At 36.7% G+C, this 19,738-nt stretch overlaps 1 protein-coding gene across 2 annotated transcripts in view; it reads left to right on the top strand.

Moving 5' to 3' along the window:
• The window catches only part of LOC145664990 (uncharacterized), a 111,569-nt gene that overhangs the window by 53,317 nt on the left and 38,514 nt on the right, over positions 1-19,738 (top strand). For both annotated transcript variants that reach the window (XM_081732167.1, XM_081732166.1), the window contains exons 6-7: positions 4,279-4,843; positions 14,836-14,897. In XM_081732167.1, coding sequence (XP_081588293.1) covers positions 4,279-4,843; positions 14,836-14,897 — 627 coding nt within the window. The remainder of the gene's footprint in view (positions 1-4,278; positions 4,844-14,835; positions 14,898-19,738) is intronic.

Below are 19,738 nucleotides of genomic sequence, written 5' to 3'. Positions count from 1 at the left end.
CAAATAGATAATTTTCAAAGCAATTATTCATGTGTAAAACAAGAAGTCCCACAAGGAACTGTATTAGGTCCAATACAATTTTTAATTTATATAAAGATTTGTGTAATTTAAAAATTGGGGGCATATACAATCATTTGCTGATGACATCTCATTTATATTTACTGGTAAAATATGGACAGATGTATTCAAGAAAACTGAAACAGAAATGAAGAAAGTAAAAGAATGGCTTGATAATCATCAGTTAGTATTATATACTGAGAAACCACGTATATAACGTTTTTCCCTAACCTTAAAATGACAGCCAGAAAAGTCACTAAAATCGCATTATTGTCAAAATACTGAAAAAAATAATTGTAGTCCACTTATTAATGAAAATAAAGTAAAATAAATAGGTATATTTATTGATAAGCTAAAATGGTCTTCTGACATTACACATATCGCCACAATATTAAGAAAATTATTATATAAATTTATTCAATTACGATGCATTGTAAGCATAAAATATTACGTACTGTGTATTATGCTTTTGTAAATAGTATACTTACATATAGTGTATATTTTTGGGCTGTTGCTTACCCTACTCATTTAAAACCTTTAATGGTTCAGCAAAATAATATTGTAATAATATGTTTTAAAAAAGGACTTGACAGTAGACTAGATAGACTCTATGACCAATTTTCAGTGTTACCACTTTCAAACTTATATTTGCAGAAGGTATTAATATATATTAAAATAATAGAAACAAATGGGACGAAATAAAACATATGTACATAACCAGAAATGTGACACACAAGAATTTAGAAGTTAAAGCAACGAGTAAATCAATAACTCAATATCAAAGATATTACAGAGCTCCGAAGATTTATAATGAACTCTCCCTCCGAATCAGAGGAAAGTAATTTCAAAGTATATAAAAGGTTAATTTTATATGGTTAAAAGAATTTAAAAAACTATTGTTAACTAAAAGTAAGAATTATAAACCTTATATGTTATGGTAAGAAAACATATAAATAAAACACGAGAATCAGGCTGACACACAAGCATTTGCTTATGTGAGCCATTTTCTATCTCTTCTTTATTCTTTGCATAAGAAATAAAAAAAAAAATCGCAATATACGTGCACTGAATTAATCTATCCTACACTGGAAGATAGACATGTCTTCTTGAGGACCGAAGTCCTATTATCTCTGAATGCCGAGTACGTTAAACTCTATTAACAAAGGGAATCTAGGAAGTCCGATTTCCTTTAGAGATGTAATAGCACATACAATACAAGTAAGAAATTTGATTTGTCAATTTCTGTAGCAGTTAACTTTTTCTTATTCTTTTATTCCACTAACATTTTGTTTATTATTATTTTATAATTTAGTATGTTTAATTTTGTATGTATATGCTTTAATATATTGGATACAACCAACATTTAAAATTTCTTTTTTCTTTAAATAATTATATATATATATATATATATATATATATATATATATATATATATATATATATATATATATATATATATATATATATATATATATATATATATATACACGAGGGCTATTGCAAAAGCCATGGCAACTATTTTTTTCTCAAAAATGATAAAGAATTACAAAATTCCTAAATATGAAAGGTTAGATTATATGTAAATATTACATGTAGGGATATGGATGAACACACACACCATCATAAAGATATAGTACGAAAAAAAAAGGAAAAAAAAATTGTCGTTCCAAAAGTGTTTCTGTCAATTGCAACTGTATACAATAGTACATTACAAACTACGTGCATTCCATGGCATCAAGAGTCTACCCACGAATCCACAAGATGGCAGGGACTCTAAGATATCACAGGTACGTGTTCCTGTCTTGTACTAATGTGTACTGTTTCAATTGACAGTTAAACACGTTTGAAACGACAAAAAAGTTTTCGTCTTTTTTCTCATGCTATATCTTTATGGTAGTGTGTATGTTCATCCATCTTCCTACATGTAATGTTTACATATGATCTAACCTTTCATTTGCATATGTACAGGGCCGGATTTAGGGGGTGCACCGGAGCACGTGCACCCCTCTTCATTCTGAATATACACTATCTAATGTGAGAAACTGGCAGTGGAAATAGCAATACTTTCCTAAAATTTCATGTCATGTTTCCGTTTCGGGCTTAAAAGAAAGCGGTTTTGCTAAACACAATAGTTTAAGTCAGTTCCTCATACACATCACAGATGCCTAAAGGCACTGTATCTTGACTTTGGAAACACGTGGTTACACGTAATGTTACGTAAATGCATGTTGTGTGATTAAATTTGGTGAAAATTGATTGGTTGACCATTATTGCCTAGTTACACTGGTTCTACACGATACAGATCACATTTTCGGATGAAAACATTACGGCTCATTTTCGCAAAACTGCTCCGCCAAAGTTACAGCGTTTTGTCACGACACGGCAGACTGGATGTCCTCCTGCCTACACTGGACCCTCCTTGAAATCAGGGTATATCTGAAAACTCTATTGAGAGCATATCTGAGAATTACACCCTGTAGGGAATACTCTGTGCACTTATTGAAAATCGACGACATATGCATTTTTGGATTGAGTATGCGTGGCTTCTTTTACGCTGATAAGGACCATCATTCCAGTCTCTGGAATTCGAAATAGGATATGTTGAAATTTGGCTTTTTCGCGATTTTGGTCAACCCTAGCTCTGAAACTACGCACTTTTCGCCATAGGTCCATATGAGCCTTTTCTCTTATTTTGATGTGAGGAATCACCTCTCAAGGTATAGTTCATTAACACCCTGTATATATAGTGCGTTCCACGAATAACACTAAGGCCCGTCTCCTGTGAAACCAAGGCAGATAGAAACATGAAATCTCTTGTAACCTTGAAGGGACATAAAAGACAACATTACGCTGATATGGAGAACCCCCATGGGGTGCGCTCAAGGGGGTTACGGGGGTAACTACAAAATTTTAAATAGCAATCCCACCGTGTTGTATCTCGTTTGAAAGGTAATCACGTGTATAGAGCAATTTTGGAAACTACATGTCGCTAGTGTGACCCTATCCAACATGGTGGCCATCCGTAAAGTACGGTCGAAGTACGATCCACGCATAACACTAAGGCTCATCTCCTGAAGAAACCAAGGCAGATAAAAACATGAAATTTTTCGTATCCTTCAAGGAACATAAAAGACAACACTATGCTAATAAGGAGAATCCCCAAGATGGGGACTTCGTGGAGTTACGGGGGTAACTATAAAAGTTTAAATAGCAACCCCCATCGTGTGGTATCTCCTTTGAAAGCTAATGGCGTGTAGAAACCAGTTTTGGAAACTGCTTGTCGCTATCGTGTCTCTATCCATCATGGCGGTTATCCGTAAGTACGGTCGAAATACTCGTTACCCTTGTAACCCCCTTCCCCTTAGACCCCTTCATGGGGGATTTTCTTTATCGGCATAATATTGTCTTTTGAGTCCCTTCAAGGGTACAAAAGGTTTCATGCTTCTATCTGGCTTTGTTTCTTCAGGAGATGGGCCTTAGTGTTATGCGTGGAACGCACTGTATATATATATATATCTCACTTAGTTGGGGATTTATTCATGATTGTATTTTCTTTTTATTTTGCATAACTGTGAAAAAATGAAATTTTTCAGTTTAACGTCCCACGTTTATGTCCTTTAGGCTAAGGGAGACGATGATTAAAGCAAGTGAATGAATGATGGTGGAAGAATTGGTGGAATGAAAAAGTGGGAGGAAACGGGAGTATCCGGAGAAAACCCACGGACACGATGTTTTCCACCACAAATCTTATTTGGTTGGGGATCGAACCAGAGACCACACAAACCAGAGATAAGCGCTCTATTCTGAATAACTGTATATAAGCAATTATTTTCAACAAATAACATGTCCATTCCTACAAATTTTACAAAAGATTTAAAAAATGATAATTCTTAAACAAATAAGCAACTGTGACGATCAGCGTCTTCACTAACAAATAATATAACTAATTTTGGCCGTCAAAGATAGTCTTTTTTGTTTGAAGACTCGGGCTTTTAAACTTTGTATGAAGGATCCAATTGCTTTCTGAAAGTAAGCTCCCCCAATATGATTGAATATTATGTTTTTGGATTTCTTCCATAAAGCTGAGGAGTTTGCTCTATCAGACAGTAGTTGTTTTATGACGTTGTTCCGAAGATAGCAAAGAATAAAAATAGTGTGTGAATGTTGAGTTTTATTTTTACAAAATGTCAGAGAGTATATGAGATTTTTGTGTATTGGCAGTTGACATCGATGATTGAGGACTTAGCAAAGGAGACGGACGACGCCAAAGTGTTGGCAGCTGAACTCCAGGATGGACTAAAAGGCATTGGAGAGACGGAACGGAAGGTGGACGAATTAGAACACAAGCTGATCGAGGATTCTGCCAAGCTCTGGGAGTTCCTTGGTGCCAAGAGAGATTCTCTACCACGTGGAATGATTGGCCCTGGAAATGTTTTCAACGAAGCTTTGGATCAGGGCGTTCCAGTTCCAGTGACTAAGGTGTCAGGTGGCAGCAGAAGCAGGTTGTCCAGCGTTACAATGTCGAGTATAGCAGAGTCTAGTATAGCAGAGTCTAGTGAATTTGTGACTCGAGCGGACGAAGGCAAAGTTCAAGGTGCTGGTGTGAGCGATGTTAGGAGGAAGCCTGCACAGAAAGCAGGGCAGGGTCTGGAGGCGTTGGTCAGCGGTCAGTATGGGGCGATAGACATGGATTCTCTTACGAAAGCCATCCAGGATGAACTGATTATAATGAGGAAAGACATTGACAAGTTGGCGAAGAAAATGAGCAAGATGTCCTCTGTTACCAGTGAGTATTCAGCTGTCATAACTTATTCTTACCTTAATAAACTACAACCTATATAAACACCTATTTAATGGTCATTTTGCAGCAGGAATGTGTAGTTCCAGTCTATCTTTGTGTTTTACGACTATGACCAATCTCTTTCTTTTTTCATATGGTTGCTGGCTATGCTTGTTTAGATGGAAGCGGTTCTTTTCTAAGCTCATCACCTTGATTTTGAATTTTATTGAATAACACAGGGGCCATGAACAATATCAACGTTGAAAAAAGTGAGCTAGGTACTATCTACAAAATGGTATTTAAGAAAAATCTAATAACCGTTTCTAAATATTTTCTTATAGACCAGAAATTTGGGTGCACAGTTTATGACCTCACAATTATTGGGGTCCAAAATTTCTGTACTATACGAAAAATCTTAAAAATAATTCTAACTCCATATATTACCGTTCTGTATTGTAAAATTTTGCTTGTGCAGATGTAGGTAGAGCATAGGTAGAGTAAATTACAGTCCGAAATCGTTACCCACTACGAATTTTTATTATAAAAGCCCTATATAAACAGTATTTTACAGAAATTATACAATAATGTGAATTCTTCAATATAACGTAGGGAGGAGTGACCCAAGGCCCGAGCAGCCTAGGGCAGAATCACCACAGAGGTCCGAAGTAAGCTAGGTGCAGTAGATTAGCAGAAAGGGAGTAAATAGTCACAGAACTCCAAAGCAAGCTAAGCAAATGAGGTTATGAATCCTGAGAGAACTCCGAAGGAAGCTAAGCGGGAAGCCAAGAGTTCCGAAGCAAGCTAGAGGATTTGGTTTAGGTATCTCCTGAAGCACTAGAGCAAGCTAAAGGTGAGGTGATCAATCGAGACTGGTAGCTGTCCATGAATCCTCTCGGTTATATACGCGCTCCAGGTCAGGCGGTGGCGCTGCTGTTCCCTTGTCGTCCTTAGTCTCTGTCGTCTGCATCTATATTACTCCGTAGTAAGATGCTCATGGTTGTTGTTTGTAAATAGGAACACATGTTGGGTGTTTCTAAACACAAGCACTTGGAACATTACTATATAAATACTATCTGGCTTCTTCCTACATTTTTAATATTCTTCATTGTCTTTAAATTATTCCCTATTTTTTTTTTAAAAAAGGTGGGGTTTTAGGGAAGACCTTTAAGATGAGTGAGTGACTCTTTTTGTGTGTGCGTGAGAGAGAAAGAATGGGAAACAAGAAAAGAATAAAAAATGTGCTACAGACAATTTTGCTATTTTCTGCCTATTTTGAAAAAAATATTCTCTCATTCTGGAAGTGTTCAAAATTTCCCGTTCTACGGAAATTTATTGTCAGCTGACAACACTGTTTTAGACTCCTGCTGCCTTATGCAGAGTCGTTTTGACGTATGATTAGCGTCACACTAAAAGCCTGACTACTGCTGGAAACATATGTTAGTCGAACTCTTTAGTATGGCACTAATCACGCGTCAGAACGACTCTGCATAAAGCCCCTAATCTCTGGAGAAGTTCTTTCTACCAGTAGGTATAACTGGGAAATAGACCTTGGTCTACCATTTAATGGTCATATCCCATTACCTCTCTTTGAAAGGGTGTTAGAAAGTGGGATAAGAGCTGATAGTAAGCTCACAGGAGTGCTCTAACCACTGATTGGCTGGTAAAAGGACTCTTCCGCTGTTTATCAGTCATACCCTGAAATCCTATGGGTCAACACAGGCTAAGGTGCAATGAGTCTCTTATCACTTAAAATCGCAACGGCGAATGGTACTTACAATCAAAATACGAGAATACTTTTAAAAAAAACAACCTTTTATCAGTTAATCGATGATTGAAGAGTTAAAACATGTCTACGTGACTGCACGAATAATTTAAAATGGAACCGTTTATATTGAATGTTGTGAGATAGGAGATGGCAGAAATGGGGTATTTACTTCCCTTTCTGCTGATACCAAATATTCAGCCTTTTCCCCATTGACCGATAGGAAAGCAGGAAATTAAATCATGGTACAAGTTATAGTAAATGTTTCATTACTCAATTAACTCTAGAGTAAATGTTAACAATCGGATGAACACAAAATTTTATGCTAACTTGTTAAGAACATGAGAAAGAAATGAAAATTTTTAGTTCTACGGAAATGACGTGTTGGCTAAAGGAGACGATGGTGATGAGAATGAGGGAGAACCCTGAGAGAACTCATGCATATGGTGTTTGTCCACCATAAAATCTACTTGGCGCGAGCTGGGATCGAACCAGAGCCCCCACGTACCTGGAGGCTTATTCTGAATCAGTTGTTATGTGAACTGGTTATTAAGATGTGACGTATGTCGTTCGAAAGCGCTTGTTCCGAATTCTCTATTATTAATGACTTGTTCATGAAGTAAGAAACGGGTAAAGCGACTTGGTTCAAGTCGACTGCGAAGGGAAGGAGAAATGACTTGCTGCTCTTGTTACTTACTTTTTAGTTAATTAGTTTGAAAATAATTAAATGTAAAGAGTAGTATGCTTTTTTGATCGTGCGAATTTTAGGGTGCTTGTGGAGAATTATTTTAGGAAATTAATTCGCATTTCTATGTAAATATCTCACGAACAAAATAATGTGCCAAGTTACACCCAGGGCAGGCACGTAGCCAGGATTTCGGGAAGGGGAGGTCCATGACATGAAATGCTGTGGTCATCACACGAGGGGCTCGATCATTCTAAACTATTTTACTGGAACATATATTGGTTCGTTTAAGCAGGATTTCTTAACGGGGGGAGGGGGGAGGGAGAGTGACATGAAATTCTGAAGGTCCATTAGCTCGATCAAGCTAAACTACTTTACTATCAACATATATTGGTTTGTTAGGACAATAAAATGAGGATATGTTGATAAGAATTTTAATAACAAAGTATGAAGAAATCTCGAGTAAAATAATAAAAAAACGTATTGAAAAAGATTTTACAATATTTACCTCCTTCCTCTGTTTATTCAAATATAACAATTTTCCTTTCATTATGACCTCAACTATTATTAAAAAAGTACATATTCACTATTATAAAAGGTACACTCATGTCTAAAATTATTGTCGCATGTCTATAAATATGTTGTTTAGGAATAGATCTATAATTTGATAACGAATTCGTCCGGTATTTCTTATAATGTTAGTATGTATATAATCGGCAAAGACATATATGTGGCAAATTTCATGTCAAAAGAGCAGTAAATAAGAACAATAAAACGAAAATAAAACCTTCTTGTCCATTTAACAACATTTTGTTTTACTCACTCTAATTTTCATATTTATAATTCTTTTCCTATGAAATTTACCACAAATATACATTTCCCGATTATACACATAGTATTAGTACTTAAAGTACCCTGCAAAATCATTATCAAATTATATTCTTACAAGAAGACAGTTATAGATATGCGACAATCATTTTGGACATGAGTGTACATATAGAATTATGTCTTGTAAAATATTTTACAATATCTGCATTACTTCTTCTGTTGAATCAAATGTTAATAGAACTTTCTTTCCACATAAATTTTGGTTTTTATTATTCCGTCAACTACTGTCTGTTCCAAATGAAAGGTTAAAGGAGTAATAGAAAATTGTTTTTGATATAACATGTTTGATACTGCAAGGATGCGATGACAAAAAATTATGGTAAAAAATGTTCACGCTGTTACACTATGCTTTTGGAAGCTTGAAATCTCCCTAACTAGTAGCAGAAATTCTGAGAATTCCGTAACTTTTCTAGAAATTTCAAATTCCCTGACTCTTCCAGGATATCTCGCTCACCTCGCCACCATGTATTGCAAGTAATACAAATCTCCTCATAAGAAAGAGTAACCATAAACTTCCTGTAGTTTTTATTTTAAACGCTGATCCTTCTTTTGCTCACTCCATTTTGTTTCAGCCTTCTTTAGTTTTTTCATTTCTGGCCTCGAAGGGGGGAGGTCGGGATCCCCCCTTGGCTACGTGCCTGCCCGGGGTACAATATAAGAATCAGGGTGTAGACAAATGTTTTGAAAATTTATCAGTGAAACCCAAAATCCAAAACGAACTTAAGGGTAGTGATTAACCATACGTATACCAATACCTAAAAGCTTACAAAAGAAATGTGTTACATACGAAGAAAAGACTATTACTGAAGCAAGTGAAGTAAAGATAAAATTTACCTGTAAGATGATAGCGAAGACTTTAACAGAATAAAATGCTCACTTATTACGTTTCCATTTTCCATAACATACATACAGTGTGCTCCCAACGATGAAGATGTGTACTTCATTCTGTTTCGAACTGTTATTTATCTAAAAAAATATGTAAAGTGTGAACTAGTCAATCACTACAAAAAGACTGTGTGAAATCTGATAGCTGTAATGAATATACAGGGTGTACAGAAATTATATTTACAATTTCGAATGTTAATATCTTTTTAATGAAAAAATATTTTTACATTGTGTTTTTTTGCGGTGAATGGGCCAACTCATAAAGTTTTTCATTATGTTTTATCGTTTTAGGTTACCCGGGTGTAAGTGAGCATGTGGACTCCCCCTTCCCCCCAGGAGAAAGCACAGTGTGTGGCATGGTTCATAGAGACCAAATCGGACACACAAGTCCAACAGAACTTAGGAACACAATTTCACAGTGAGCCACCATCCCGACCCACCATCCGTGCATGGCACACAAGCTTCATGACAACAGGTCCTGTCTTGCACAAGAAAGGACCAGGACGATACCTTTCCCAACCGATGGATTGGACAGGGTGGCCCCATTCCATGGTCACCGAGGTCGCCAGATATTACACACCTCGACTCTTTTCTGTGGAGTTTTGTGAAGGACAGTGTTTACCGTACACCGGCTACTGACATAGCTGACTTAAAAACCCGCATTATAGCCGCTCTTAACACTGTCACACACGAGATGTTAGAGCCTACGTGGCAGGAAATTGAGTACAGACTAGGGATGGGCAAAACTGGTTTTTATAAAAACCGGAAACCAGTTTCTAAAAAAACGAGACCCGGAAAACCGCCATTTCGATTTTCTCCAAAACCGGTTCGGTGAAAACTTCTGGAAAACACATAAAACTATTTCTGTGGAAACGGATTCGGTTTCCGGAGAACAACGAAACACTATTCTGGTCAGAAATAGAACAAATTTTGAAAAAAAAACCGGTTTTGAAGAAAATCGAAACCGAATCCGGTGAAAAACCGAACTAGTTTTGAAGAAACCGAAAGGAAAACGGTTTTTGTGCCCACCACTAGTACAGACTGGATGTGGTTAGGGCCAAGAACGGTGCACATATTGAGGTGTACTAATGAACTTTGTGCATAAACTTTATTAGTTGCATTATTCACTACAAAGGACAGAATGTAAAAATCTTTGTCCATTAAAGAGTTGTGAACGTTTGAAATTGTAAAAATAATTTCTGGTACCCTATATAATACTACTGGCAAGAAGTGTATCAGTTGGTGTTTTTTCATGCTGCTGTTGGAGATCATGAAATAAAGTTCAAGAAGTGAATCAAGAAAAGATAAGAACCTGCAAAGCTCATGCAAACACAAAATATGTCTACCTAATTTTTCACTGCACACTTTGCCACTGATTCCAATGTTATCCTGATAACATTAACAAGCCATTTTATAAAAAGAGATATTCTGCCAAATATTCCACATTTTAGTATCATTGCACAAATAACATTACGACACGGTCTGGAAAGAAGAAATACAAATGAAGCATGCTTTAAGAGCATCAAGCTCGCATTTCGCGTCACAAATAGGCCTATGATAGTGAAAATTCCTACGAAAATGTACTCGAGGAATTGATTTAAGGAATTGATTTTAACTTTTCCTCTTTAGAATTCATTTCTACGTTCTAATTCAGGCAGTTCACTAACCATGGATTTCCATATTGAAGCTTTTGTTACTTTCTAACTTTTGTGAAACACGAAATCCTTGTTTCTACCTCAACTGCAAAGATTAAAATGTTACGCTGATATTTATTGGCAATAAAACAAGACCTGCTCATAGATAAGCCCTATGCTTTATATCTCTTATAACTTATATTCCATGTTTTTGTTATCAACATACTGCAAAAAATGAAGATATTCGTCCTTACATGGCTATTACATTCAAAACATTAAATTATTCTGTTAATACAGGGATGCAAATAAGCACTCGCCCATTCGCCCGGGGCGAGTGGTTTATCGGTGCGGACGAGTTATTAAACAGTAAAGACTATAATAAACACGATTGGAATGTGGGATGTGGACTAGTAGCTTTTTTTTTCTTGGGCTAGTAAAATGTTGTTCCTTATTACCTATGCTAATGCGTATAGTATAGCAACAAAAGAAAGAAAAATAATTGAAATATATATTTTTTAAAGATCGGATCAAATTACTATTGCTATTTTTGAAGACCATACCAGATTACTTGAAAATAGATGTTGAAATTTCTTTTCAAAAGAATTGAAAATAGAGGACTCCATTTAGGGACGTTTGGAGGATTGTTTTCCAAATGGGGGCAAACTACCAATTCCAAGGAGGCAAAAGATTGATACAAACATAGTCGTGAAAACACACATTTCGATGCGCTCGTGCACATATAGTAATACATAATATAACAGCAATTATTTACGTACGTGTATTTATATTTAACTGCAGTAAATAAACTATGTAATATAAAGAGTGGCGTATTTAAGAATTTGTTTCTGAGGGCTTTGCTAACTTTATTACTGCAAATGTGAAAATTCTGCAAGATATTTCATTTACTTTAAAATAGTGAATAAAATTTCGGGGGGCTTAAGCCTGGAATTCCCCCTTAAATACGCCACTGAACATAAATATATTAAGTACTATAGTATGTGGTCAGAGCAAATTAGTATGTTTGACTTTTTTTTTTTTTTAAATAAAGAAATGACTACTCTTCGAAAATCCAGCGGCGATGATTATAGTATTTATGTTTTCTTTCAAAAATATCTTTCAGCCTAACAGTATGTAAATATATTGTACAACGAAATGAAATGAAAAGAAATCTTAAGTTTTACGTCCTACGGTAATGCTGGCTAGGCTAAAGGAGTCGGTGATTATGAGAAATGAATGAAATGGTGGAATGAAAAAAGTGGGAGAACCCTTGCATATGGTGTTTGTCCACCACAAAGTTCACTTGGCGGGAGTTGGGATCGAACCCGGGACCACACTACCAGAGGTGAACGCTCTACTACTGAGCCACCGCGGCCCTACTGTACAACGATGTTTATTGCGCTGTTCTTTCTGGAGAACTTTTAAAGCACAACTGAAAAATCAAACCTCTAATTGCTTTAACAAAAGAGACACTGACCAAAGCTTAAAACTTCAAACTATAATTTGTAACTGTTTCGGATATCTAGCATATCCTTCTTCAGACACTATCGAAAATAGATCTTAAATCTAAAGAAAGTACAAAGTGTTAAAATAATCAATCCCAAGCCATGAATAGTCTTACTCTAATTGCTGTAAATAAAAAAAAAATACAATTTTGCGTTAATTATTAAGTTTCTGTAGTTTGGGCTCATTTGATAATAGCACGAACTCGGGCCTCACATTATAAATTCACGGGCTGGACCGGGCCCGGGTTCGAACCCCCAACAAAACTTCATAATTTGATATAGGCCTACATGTATACAATTTCTCAATAAAGCTATACTTGTTAAGCAGAGAAATAATTGATGTGGCATAAAGATTTGATCTTACACTTCATTTGTACTATTTCTTTTCTTATTAAAAACTTTTTTTATGAATAAGGCTATAGGTGGCAGTATTTGATTAATTATCTCCTTTTCCGGCTCAAAATAATACTCATTCAATACTACATAGTATATAGCAGCGTCGCAATTAGGCTAGTTGTCGCCCGGGGTATAAACTCGCCTCAGTGCCCCCCTGACCAACCAAACCAAAATGCTGCCCCAAAAACTTGCCCAATTTTGCGCCCTCCCAATCCGGCGCCCGGGATACAAGCCCCGTTTGCCCCTAGTTACGTCACTGCAGGATAGCGTCTTGCAGTGTTCGACCCCGGATAATAGACCCCTCCTAACAACACATTCTGGATGCGCGCTTCCTCCCTTGCACCTCTTGGTTATAACACAAAATGGCTAACTCTGTGTAGTGGAGGCAATATTAGTCCCTCTGATGGTTTGTATGTACACTCATGTCCAAAATTATTGTCGCATGTCTATAAATATGTTGTTGTGGGAATATAATTTGATAATGAATTCGCCCGGTATTTCTTACTGTTAGTACGTGTATAATTGGCAAAGACGTGTATGTGGCAAATTTCATGTCAAAAGAGCAGTAATTAAGAACAATAAAACAAAAATAAAACTTTCTTGTCCATTTAGCAACATTTTGTTTTACTCACTCTAATTTTCGTATTTATAATTCTTTTCCTAGAAATCTGCCAGAAATATACATTTCCCGATTATACACATAGTATCAGTATTAAAAGTATCCTGCAAAATCGTTATCTAATTATATTCTTACAAGAAGACAGTTATAGATATGCGACAATTGTTTTGGACATGAGTGTACATAGCTGGTATGCCCTTTTAACAGTGGAAATGAATATTTTCCTTTTTATTCAATTTTAATTATAAAGGATCTTAGTTGTATTATTATTATTATTATTATTATTATTATTATTATTATTATTATTATTATTATTATTATTATTATTATTATTATTAAAAACATTTACATACAGGGTGTTTCAAACTGAATATCGAGATTTTAAGGCTCTGTAGTATGTATTACAATTAACTTACAATTACAAATAATACATGAAAGGAAAGAACAACTCAAACAATTTCGTTTGCACGCATGCCTTTATCTACAGTTTTGTTTCGTTTAGCTGCCGTTAGAAAGTGCTGGTAGCAAAGATGGCGACTAGTACCCTAAGCAGAAAGCTTTTGTGTTTTACATTTTGCAAAGATAAATCTGTACTTACAGTGCAAAAGTCTGTGTGGAGAATTTTAAGGAGAAGCTTACAACTACGTCCTTATCGTTTGCAGTTGCTACAAGCTCCAAAGCCTACAGATTGCAGTTTATGTGTCTGCTGAAATGTTGCTGCATGACGATGAAGATTTTCTGGATCGTGTCTTTAGCGATGAATCGACATTTCATCCAATTGGCAACGCGAACACTCATAATGTTCGCATCTGGGGGTCAGCAGATCCCCACGAGATGGTACAGTTGCAACGAGACTCCCCTAAATTGAATATGTTTTATGCCATATCGCGGCGGAAAGTTTATGGGCCTTTCTCGCCTGTCGAGTCGATGTGTGCCATGTGACGAATGGTACTCACATTGAATACTTGTTGCAAAAACTGTTTGAGTTACTCTTTCATTTTATGAATTATTTATAATTGTATGATAATTTTGTAATAAATACTACAAAGCATTAAATCCCCATATTCATTTTGAAACACCCTCTATTTCGTTCCAAAGAAGAGGTTAGATAAAAAAAAAATCGAATGCTAAACGTTCTTTACATGTACGTTCATTTGTAGTACTGAGGGGGTAAAAGTGGATCTGCAAAGGTGGGGGTCGCCATCCCCCGTGCAAATCTTTCCCCATTGTATTTTTTTCGAAAGTGGGGGACGCCATAAACATTTTCTAAAAGTGGGGGAACGGCGTCTCGCACGTTCCCCTTACTTGTACTCCTGGCAATGCTACTTAGTACCCAAACTGGCTGGCGGAGAACTGTCATAACATTTGCCAATAACTATGTGCCTCAGTCTTGGCTTCGAGTTAAAAAAAAAAAAAAAAAGTTATCATTAAATTTTGTACCAGTACATGTGATTCGATATGTTTTTATTTGAAGGTTATACGAGCAATGGAACAGATTTAAGAGCAAGGTTCATCCTTTATACAACATATATGCCTAAAAGGGCTAGTAGCATTGAGATCGACAATGATAGGCAGGATATGTGAAATTTATTTAATATACAATAATTGCGTTCAATTTTAATTTCAGACAAGATCGACATACACGAATATGAGAAGACGATGAAGCAGATGGAATATTTATCAGAACAGGTAAGTACATCTAAAAATAGTTCACTCAAAATTGGTTTCAACGTTAGCAGTACAGTACATGATAAAACATACAAAAAACTTACATTTACTTTTGAGCCTCTAAATATAGTATTAATAGACACTTATGCAGTCTGTATACGAAACAGTGAAGCCATATCTAGCATCTTGGTGCTAGATCTAGCATAATTCACATGCATTTAGCATCTAGCATCTTGGCCGAATCTAGCATAATTTCACTCTTACCTATGGAGAACAAAATAAGAGCGAAAATTTAGATGGTTCAAGGACCGTCGGGAATTATTCTTTTTAGTTAAAGCGATGGTTGGAGCAATGAAACCAGTATTTCCGCGGTTGTAATTTATTGTTGAATTCAGAGAAATGTTCAAAGATAACAAAACGTGACTCTGCGAAACATGTTTACTTACCCATAGTTTTATTATTGTCAACTAAATCCTGAATGTGTGGTTATCTTAAATGTTTCTGTCCCTTTCAATTTACAGCTTGAGAGGGCAGGGATATGAGCGTCAGAGGGCTGTGTCGGAAGCGGGATATTTTGTGTATATTTCTTAAAATGTTATCCATTCGCAAAATATAAATTCGACCTTCCTCTCCGGACGTCATTTCTCAAAACGTGAAGGGCTAAATGGCCTTAGATGCCGAAAACCCAGAAATCTAAATCCTATAATGTGCCATGACAGCGTCATATTAGCTTTGTATATGAATACAGTTAAAACACTTCATTAAAATAATGAAGATAAGTAGGGGTGGATCTTTATAATTAGTTAGGAAAAATAGTTTGAAAATCTGGCATAATTTACAAAAATCTAGCATAATTCAGACCCGTGTTTGGCATCATCGCGAATCTCGAGTGTGGCAACCCTGATACGAAATTTCGTGATTGGCAACAATACTACGTGATCGATGGCGGTACCTGGCGGAGTAAATGGGATTTAGTGTAATATCTAACGAACGTGCTGTGGAGAGCTCGTTGTTTAGCCGCAGCAGCAGTGTAAGTTAACTATACTCGCCGCGACCTTATCCTGATAGCCGAGATACGCAACTTCAATTCGGGCGACTTCGCGCATGTTACATAGTTCTTCACGTTATACACGTAAAACATTACTTAGGAGATCAATTCAAAGAGCTAATTGAGTTCAAGTATATAAAAATGTTAATACAGACACAATATTTAAAATAAAAGATATTAGATTTATTAGTAACGGGTTATGAAAATGACGTCACGACTCAGAATTGGAAAGAGAGAAGGAAAGAAAGAAGTGAAAAGCCGGCAGCTAAGATGCGAGTCTCTTGCAAGTGTTGCAAGATTATAAACTTGAAAAATCTTATATCAAAAAACAGAAGACCAGTAAAATTAGTTAATTGATCAATGTTAGAAATCCTCCACAATGGATAGGAAATGGCTTAATATTTTTATATGATATATAAATTAAATAGAGTTGCTACCCCGTAAGAAACTTCTATACCTGCTGATAAATGAAACAAAAGAAAGAACGGGACTCACATAACTTCTGCAACTTTTGTGCAGAGAGTAACACTGCTCTGCCAAATATCGTCTTCGCGCGTGCGTTAGTGTGGGTACGTGGGTGTAGTGAAACTGAAACCATGGAGAGTGTTAAGCGCGAAATTAAAATCATGAATGAATGCGAATTATCTTCTCAGTGTTATCGCAAACACGAGGAAGGGAAACAAACCTCTTTAAAGTTAAGCAAAGTAAATTGTCAACATTCTGTACTCTCGACTAAGAGAAAAATATGCAGACAAAACTGTTGAAGAAATTGTTGATATGGTTGTTGCCGGTTCGCAGCTGGTTTACTCATTGCTAATGTAGAGTTGCTGTGCTTTAAGGGGAAAAAATCGTATTTTTAATTTATTGTGTGGGAGGGTGGCTGCTTGTGTGTTTCTGTTTATGATTGACCTTTTCCAGGTAGATATATGAGAGTAACTTCATTTCTTATCTTTTCTTACCTTAATCAATTGAAATGAATAATCAAAATAGTTTTCATGCTCTCGAGTTTTAATTGTGAGGATTGCAAATACATCACATGCGAATTTCCAATATATTTATTACTATTGTCGTGTCTTCATGAATTATTATAAACAAATAAACCAAGAAACAGTTTTCGTAGCGGCAGGAAAAGAACGAGAAATCACCGCTCCGCGCATATCAGCTGAGACCCAGAGCAGCGCCAGTTGAAACCCTGGCGAATGAGAAGCCAACCAAAACACACACACACACATACAAAGGCTTCCCTGCGAAAAGGTTCGCGCGCCAACATGTACTAATGCGCTTGTGATTCGGCTCTCAAGTTAACATTGCGTTTAGTTTAGACAGATTCTTAACACATCTTTTGATGCACTGAAACATCAGCACTATTGCCAATTCAGAATGTTAATTTATGAAAACAACTTTTTCCCTAGTAACCCCTTACAGAGGCCTCATCCGATTAGATATCGGTGGAAATGAAAAAATTCTTTATTCCATTCCATAGTTGAGCTCCTCTGTGGCTAAGCGGTTAGCGTACGCGCCTTTGGCGCGGGGGACCCGGGTTCGATTCCCGGCGGGAGCTCATGTGGTTCGGATTCCACGTTAATCAGTAGGTCCACGTCTCATATAGCCTTGCTGCTGAAGGGGACGATAAACTCAAACTCAACTCAACTCCATTCCATAGCTTCTAAGCTACTCCAACTATACAAACTGAAAATTAACGACAGAACATCCATACGTATGAGTTATGAGTCAATTTTCGTGACTTGTAAAAAAATTGATTTACATCTTCGGTTACATCTGGCAACACTATGTGGTTCCTAGTGTACTTCAATCGTTGCTTCCTAGTTTAAAAATATATGAATGAACAAAGCTTAATTTTGGTATAACCATTATTTGTGTATTACTTCAGATTCAAAAGTTCTGCTATCCCAAACTCCGGGTTGCATTGTACGAGGGGGGACCCTAAAAAAACGGGAAATTCGTCGTAACTTCTTTATTTCTCAATATTTTTACACCAAATTTTCATCACCTTCAAAGTATTGTCCATGGACCGCAACGCATTTCTGCAAACGATCCTTCCATTGTTCAAAACAGTTTTGAAAATCACTTATCGGGATCTTCTTTATGACCTCCAGCGATTTTTGTTTTACCTCCTCCACAGTGGCAAAACCTCCTCCACTGGCTTGATTGCTGCTTTGATTCGGAGTCATAGCCATAGCACCACGATTCATCATCAGTAATCACCTTGGCAAAAAAGTCAGGGTCCTCTTTGAGCTGATTTTGAAGTTCAACACATGCCTCAAGTCGACGCTCCTTTTGCTCGTCTGTGAGAAGGCGAGGGACAAATTTGGCTGCAACCCTTCTCATGTGCAAATCTTCTGATAAAATCCTCTGAATTGAACTCCACGATATTTCAGACATCTCACAGAGTTGATTAATGGTTCGGCGACGGTCTTCACGAACGAGGGCATTGATATTTTCGACGTTTTCGTCAGTTCTTGCCGTTGAGGGGCGTTCTGAACGGGGTTGGTCTTCAATTGACAGTTCTCCATTTTTAAAACGTGCAAACCACTCGCATACTCTGGTTTTGCTTAGGGCAGCATCCCCATAAGCAGTCTTCAGCATTACAGTAGTTTCCGCGGCCGATTTCCCCAACAGGAAGCCAAATTTCACAGCCGCCTCGATAATCTGCCATCACGTTTTCGCCGAACTGGAAAAAGTTGGTTTACTAAACAAACTCTCAAGAGCGAACCGATGCACTCACAGGGACACAACTTCGCACACTGACGCATGTTACGTGATCGTAACGGACAATTGGTACAACAATGGGTTCCCCCACTCTCCCTCCCCACTGCAGCACAATTCCCGTTTTTTTTGGGTCCCCCCTCGTATGTTGGACAACCTCTAGTATTTCAAGTAAAACTTTGTGCAGCGTATTGTCACAAATATGAAAATAGAACAGAGAGTAAGAATCAAATTTTGTCTTAAACTTGATTTAAAAAAAAAAAAAAGCAGAAAAAACGATAGAAATGATTAATAGTACTCTTTGTCAGAAAAATAAATGCACATCTCTTTTTGAGTCTGGCATTCCTGCGCTCTAACCGTGGAGAATATGAGAATTAAATCAATCAAAAGTGTAGTGAAGAGAAAGGAGAAAAGCCTAATCTGAATAAAACATTGAAGAGGGGCACAAACTGGAAATACGAATAGTGCATGGTGTAACTAAAGGATGACACCGAAAGAGAAATCCAGAAACATCTGATAAACGAAGAAAAAAGAGTAAAAATTTTCGAAGTGGGAACATAAAATACAAATGCGAAAAATATGCCAACAACTAAATACTTACCAAGCAGTGATCTTGGTGAAGTGGTTAAGACGCTAGATTATAAATCCAAAGGACGTCAGTTCGAATCCACTTCCAGGAGTATTTTTTATATTTGTTAATAATGCTTACAACATATGACAGGTGATAAAAGAGAGCGTATTACTCGTTTAATATGTTAAGTGAAAGCGAGGTTAAAATTCCAGGACATTTATTAGAGAAGTGAAACAATGAAAACGATAAAGGATTGTGATCGAAAAAAACGAAATTTTTCCAATTTTCGAACATGTGAGTCCCTACAATAGGCAAACTTCTTGATAAAAATGCCTATTGCAGAGACCATTTTTTCATAAATGCCGCAAAATTTCTATGCGGTTTTGCAGATCATCACCCTCTGAGACGAAAACCACCCTCAGTTCAAAAGTTTCTCTCTCTCCCGCTATCTATATACGCACACACACACACACACAGAGAGAAATGCTCCCGGAACTGAGAGTGAGATGCGTCCCT

The sequence above is a fragment of the Thermobia domestica genome, chromosome 11 (assembly GCF_964235325.1).
Source record: "Thermobia domestica chromosome 11, izTheDome1.hap1.1, whole genome shotgun sequence".
Classification (NCBI taxonomy): domain Eukaryota; kingdom Metazoa; phylum Arthropoda; class Insecta; order Zygentoma; family Lepismatidae; genus Thermobia; species Thermobia domestica.
Note: the sequence above shows the minus strand (reverse complement) of the source record. Positions and strands in the feature narration are given on the sequence as shown.